The sequence below is a fragment of the Sinocyclocheilus anshuiensis genome, unplaced genomic scaffold (genome assembly GCF_001515605.1).
Source record: "Sinocyclocheilus anshuiensis isolate Anshui unplaced genomic scaffold, SAMN03320099.WGS_v1.1 scaffold289, whole genome shotgun sequence".
In the NCBI taxonomy this organism is placed as follows: Eukaryota; Metazoa; Chordata; class Actinopteri; order Cypriniformes; family Cyprinidae; genus Sinocyclocheilus; species Sinocyclocheilus anshuiensis.
In genome coordinates, this window is record NW_015539826.1 from 128,653 (window position 1) to 135,057 (window position 6,405).

General features: G+C 38.8%; 1 protein-coding gene across 1 annotated transcript; it reads left to right on the plus strand.

Moving 5' to 3' along the window:
• Positions 1-431: 431 nt before the first annotated feature.
• pou4f3 (POU class 4 homeobox 3) lies at positions 432-1,919 on the plus strand. The gene is made up of 2 exons (XM_016480431.1): positions 432-524; positions 815-1,919. Exons 1-2 carry the CDS (start codon positions 432-434, stop codon positions 1,712-1,714), a joined length of 993 nt encoding a protein of 330 aa, XP_016335917.1. The 3' UTR covers positions 1,715-1,919.
• The last annotated feature ends 4,486 nt before the right edge of the window (positions 1,920-6,405 follow it).

A 6,405-nucleotide genomic window follows, 5' to 3' on the forward strand; every position in this document is an offset into this window, starting at 1 on the left:
AGATTAAGGCATTAATATCTGCTTTTTAAGTAGCCTAATAAATAGTCCACATGCTAGTAATATGCATGCTATTAAGTAACTGCACTGTAAAATATATAGCCTATATATATATATATATATATAGACAAAACCGCAAAATGTACTGTATTAATATACTGATATGAAGGATTTTTCCGTATTTGTTTTTTACAGGTGTTTTAGAATTCTGCACTTCATTGCGTTGTGTTTTAGGGTTAACGGAAATGTCCGTAAAATTACCGGCATATTTTTTTTACCCATTTCAAATAATCACTTTGCTGATGAAGAGTAAAGTATTGAAATAGTGGCTAACATTTTTCATGTGGTACAGTAGCCTATGTTTGCGCGTCAGACCACTTGTAAGTTGAAGACAGGAGCAGGCAGGGGGGGTGGGGGGGGGGGAGCCGGGGGTGATGGCCATGAACGGCAAGCAGCACTTCTCCATGCACCCTGCGCTGCACCCGAGCTCCGAGGGCATGCGGCGGGTGTGCCTACCTGCCCCGCAGGTACGTCTCACGTTAAACTCCTCGTATTGTCTTCGTTCTGTCACTTTGAGGTGTTTTGAGTAGCTCCAGCATCCATCCATCCATCCCTCCCCAGCCTCTCCTTTCTTTCCTCTGAGCTCACGCTCTCTCGCTCTCTTTCTCTCTCTCCCCCACATACCTTTCCAAGCAAAGCTACTGCTTTCATATTAATTTTTATGACCTGTGCTTTGAGGAGGGTGCTTGGGAATGTTCTTTAACCCGGAGTTGACACAATTCCCCACTGACTTCCATATGCGCGCTCTTACTTGCAGCTCCAGGGCAATATATTCAGCGGCTTTGATGAGAGTCTGCTGGCCCGCGCTGAAGCTCTGGTGGCGGCTGACATCGTGTCTCACGGCAAGAGTCACCCTTTCAAGACGGACGTCACCTACCATACCATGAGCAGCGTGCCCTGCACCTCCTCTTCGTCCACAGTGCCCATATCCCACCCTTCATCCAACCTGCCCTCGCACCATCACCACCACCTCAGCCACCAGACCCTGGAGGGGGATCTGCTCGACCACATTTCCTCGAGTTTATCGGTCAGCGGCATGGGTGCGCCGCCGGATCCGTCGGTGATGACCACTCAAGCCCACCAGCACCACCTGCAAATTAGTCACTTACACCAAGCCATGGTCATGGGCCACCCGCACACCCTGTCGGTCCACAACGGGATGGCGTGCGTCAACGACGTGGAGTCCGATCCCAGAGAGCTGGAGGCGTTCGCGGAGAGGTTCAAGCAGCGGAGGATAAAGCTCGGAGTGACCCAGGCGGATGTGGGCTCTGCCCTGGCCAACCTGAAGATCCCGGGTGTCGGCTCGCTGAGCCAAAGCACCATCTGCAGGTTCGAGTCCCTAACCCTGTCCCACAACAACATGATCGCTCTCAAACCCGTCCTCCAAGCCTGGCTGGAGGAGGCTGAAGCGGCTTACCGGGAGAAAAACGGCAAACCAGAGCTTCTTAACGGGAATGAGAGGAAACGAAAGCGCACCTCCATCGCGGCTCCGGAGAAGCGATCGCTCGAGGCGTATTTCGCCATCCAACCGCGACCGTCGTCGGAGAAAATCGCGGCTATCGCGGAGAAGTTGGATCTAAAGAAGAACGTGGTTCGGGTTTGGTTCTGTAATCAACGGCAAAAACAGAAAAGGATGAAATATTCAGCAGTGCACTAGTGCTGGTAGAGCAAAGTAGACATTTTAGGAACACCACAGGGATCTAAATATTTTCTTTTAATCAGCCTATAAAGACTCCAAGTACATTTCATATCGCCTCCAATTGATGGAACCAGTGTGCGAATTATTCCAGGGCGGCAGTAACCCCGGATAAAGACTTGACCTCCCTCATAAAGAAGTCAAAGGGTCTTAAAAATATATGCATTTGCACATTTTAGTAAGGACAAAAGTTACATTACAAGTTCATTAAGTCGTGGCCGTGTGTGCCTGCGGTAACCACAGCAACACTATGGTTGCTCGAGCACTTTCACTAAGCATTAATATCGGAATTTATGTAAAAAAAAAAACAAAAAAAAAAAACGAAACATTTCTGTTTGACTGGAAGTGGCGCAAAAAGGAATTTTGGTTTGCTCGAGATCGACAAACCTCAAACGGTTATACGTCCTGAAAATAACTCACAGAATTTTCTCAGCTCACAGAAGGCCGAATAATTCGCACACTGTAACTTACCATTTTAAACAAACTTGAAATGATATTGATTCATCACAGTTTACATTACAGTGTTCATGGTATTTTGTATTTGTACGAGAAAGTAACACTACTGAAAAACGTGTAGCACTTAATGTGTTATTATTTTAGCTGATCGTGATTACACATTGTTATGGTTATAAAATAATTACAGGAACATGCACTGTGTGACATGGACATCGTAATGTAAAACGGATATTAATTTAGCACTATATTACTTTTGAATCCTTAAAAAAAGCTTTCATTTGAAATAATACAACTTTGAATATTTTTTTTCCCCAAGAGATTAACTGCTACTAAAACTTTGTTTCAGTATTATCACACGTGAAATTATATTTTGAAGTGTGTACGTGTGTTTTTGGTATTTAAAAATTTATATTATACAATTTGCGCACAAGGTCTACCTTATAGCATACCATCACATGGAATGTCATTTGAAATATGTGTACTATAGCGTTTGTAATAATTGTTTGAATGTCTTGTCAGATGTGAATGCAATCATGGTGGAAATCACACATAGGCCTATTCTCACAAACTGTCACGATTATTATTTTTTTTTTTCGTGAACGATCATCAGTTGAAGTGATACTGATATGCAAAAACTGATGATGTATTGAAGAATGCTGCTATTTGCATTAATGTAGCCACTGCAATCACTCTCACTTTACAAAATGTGTGACTTTGAATGTTATTTAATAAATTGTTGATTTTTTTTTTCAAAGCCTTTGTGGGAGATTTATCTATTTTATTATTTAAATTACACATATGAAAAACAGGATAACAAAGTGTCTGATTTCCATTTTCAATATATAGGAGCAAAAAAAAAATATAAAAAATCTCAGAAATAAAATATGTATACAAATATACATGCACTTGGATTGCACAGTTTTACATAAATTATATCCAGAAAGCTACTCGCATAAAAATCATTGTAATCTCATTAATTTTTTAAGACTAGTGCTGTTTTATTAATACGTTTCGTGAGCTCAGTTGTGATTAAACATTAATGAAATAATATAGATCAATCACCACCTAATTTAAAGATAATTTATAGAGAGAACAAATAAATCAAGCTAATTTTAAGCGTTTTTTCCTCTTTTCTCATTAGGGTTGCCAACTTGTTTAAGCAGACACCGCTGAATAATAAATGTCTGTCACGGCTTTGTGCAGAGGGATTTGAAATTATTAAGTAATGACGATGCAATATTAATTGTATATTGGTATAAAACAGTCAGAGAGCTGAAGGGAGAGTTGTTAGCTCAAGGGAAGGAAGAGACGATGCTCAGGTAAGACGATGATCATCCGAGTCGTTTTGAGCCTCAGTTCATTGTCAGGTTTCAAAAAGTATAATTGTGACGTTCTGTTAAAAGATGATGTTGTTATACATGTACGTATTATAAAAATGTACGTATGTAATATTAATTTGAAACAGTTATATAAAAAGGTTAAATGTGAAATAATGCTAACAATGTTTCCCGTTAATCAAATTCGCTTGACTCGAGCCGAACGGGTTCACATGGAAAAACTTGTTTTTTTTCACATTACAGAAATTGTAAAATAATTGTGTGTGCTGTTGTATTTGATATCCTTAATTGTTTTCATTAGTTTCCTCTACTTTCCTCTTTCCTCTATGAATATACGCGAGTTGAAACAATCAAATTCGTTTTTAGCATGTATTAAATATTACGTTTTTAAACATAATATAGAGTTAAAGCCTACACTCTAAAAAATGCTGTGGGTTGTTTCAACCCAATGTTGGGTCAAATATGGACTAACCCAACTGTTGGGTTAAATTTTGGTTACATTTTTAAATTAACTTTTTAACCCAACAGTTGGGTTAGTCCATATTTGACCCAAAATTGGGTTGAAACAACCCAGCATTTTTTAGAGTGTATATTCAATATTAGTATACTGTTTTAGTTTTCTTTACGCACGAAAGAAATGCCAACTTAATCCACTAAAATACGTAACATGTAACAACTAATTATAGGACTAAATTGCACGGAATTTTTTTTTTCAGCCTAAATTATAAATTTTCCTAATTGCCAAGAAGGATCATCAGTCCAAATTGAAGTTGTTAAACTAATGAGATTATGAAGGAGGGTTAAATTCATTGGAGAAGTCGGATCATTAATAATTAAGAACAACTTTTTTTTTATATCATAACCCCAAACAATGGTGTAAACCAATCTAAGCTGAGCACAGAGCAGGGGCATGTGGCCAGTGGTGGGGACTAAATTATTGATGATCTATTGAAAGGTAGAGGCCTATAGACCAGTAACTCATGTGTCATGAGGAACATCCTATGGCAGGTAATGTGCAGAGACTGTTGCCTCAACTTAGGCTATATTTGAGTTTTCATCACCCTTTTCCCGTTCAAAAATTCTAAAGGGGTGTAATATGGAACACTCTAAAAAAATGCTGAGTTATTTCAACCCAACTTTGGGTCAAATATGGACTAACCCAACCGTTGGGTTAAATTTTTACATTAAAATTTTAACCCAACATTTGGGTTAGTCCAAATTTGACCCAAAGTTGGGTTGAAATAACTCAGCATTTTTTTTTAGAGTGAACCAATGAAATAGCCATCGTCATAATAATCAGCTGAAAATATATATTTTTATTCGTATTGGATATTTCAGTCCTCATGAGAACCCTAAGGCTTACAGTTAAATGAAATTATAATACTGAAATATTTTCATTAAATTCCTTTTAATGAAAAAAAAAAAATTTGTTTTGGGCCATGTTATGTAGGAAAAAAACATATTCAAAATGAACTGTAATTAAGGAATCATTTATTTTCTGATTATGGAAATGATCTGACTTACATTAAACATATATAATAATAATAATAAAAAAGCAAAAACGACTTTTCAGAATGCTTTTTAAATTCCACAAAGGACTTTTAATTAGAAAAACCGATAGGCCTGCTTTTAAAAAATAAAAATAAAACACAAATCCTTACGAAGATCTAAAGAAAAGAGAATGGGTGAATCATATTTAGGCTAATGTTCAAGGACAACGCACTTTATAACCGACTCCTAACAGTAAAAATCGCTGTCCTTTATTTTTATAATACTTGCGAATTTGAGGTTGCCAGACACATGCGTGTCTGAGAGAGACAGAGAGAAAAGTGAATTCATGTTTTTATTTCAGAGCAAAGAAGATCTGACAGAATGAGGGTGGAGGCCATGCTCTTGGAAGACGTGGCGCACCCCCCTCTCCCTCTGCGGGACAAGCCGACACTCCGGCTCTGCGCACGAGAACGGCTGAGTTAAGACACCGGCGCTTCAATTATTCATAGAGCGCCAGCAGCAACACATGAGAATGCAGCCAATGCGGAGGCAGGCAGCGAGCCCGGTGTGCTTTATTAGTCCGTTCCTATCATCATCACACGCCAAGACACCTTAGGCATTTGCCCGCGGTGTCTCAAAGCGATAACTCACGGGGTTATCCGAGGGGATACTGTTACCGGGAAACTTGAGGCCGTCCTTCAAAGGTGAATTTTGGGCGTGTCTCAAACGGACTCCGTTGTGTTAGTATGAAATTGTAGCCTACTCGAATGTTCAGCACACCTTTATGTCAATTCGTAACTATGTTACGTTTCGGCGAATTAGTGGCTAATCTCATTGGTACGTTTTGTTTTACGGCCAACTTTTGCCTCACTGTCGGTTAGTTTAGTTTAATCTGGTTTGAATGTCACATTCGTATGGACCGATATTACAATTTTGCAATGTGGTGTTTGTATACAAAGTTTGAGATAAAGTGCAGCCGTACATTTAGCTTTTCTCATTAAACTCGCAAGTTCACTGTCTGTGTATGGAGGACGAAACCTGCAAAAACAACAAATAAACAAATACACAAATAAATAAATAAATATGCAAATAAATAAATAAATGTGTGTATAAATACACAAATTCTTGTTTAAATACATATAGAAATAATTAAACATGTGATTAAAGTAGGCAAATAAATAAAATAAATTTGTGGGCAAATGGAAAATGTTTAAGGAAATGCTAAACTCATACTATTTATTTTCTTTTGATCACTCATTTATTTCTGAATGTAGTTCCACATTTATTTTTCCTCTGCGCAACATGCTAATGAGAGGGTGTCAACCATGGACTTGGTCGGGGGCATGTCATAGCTGGGGGCGTGGCTTT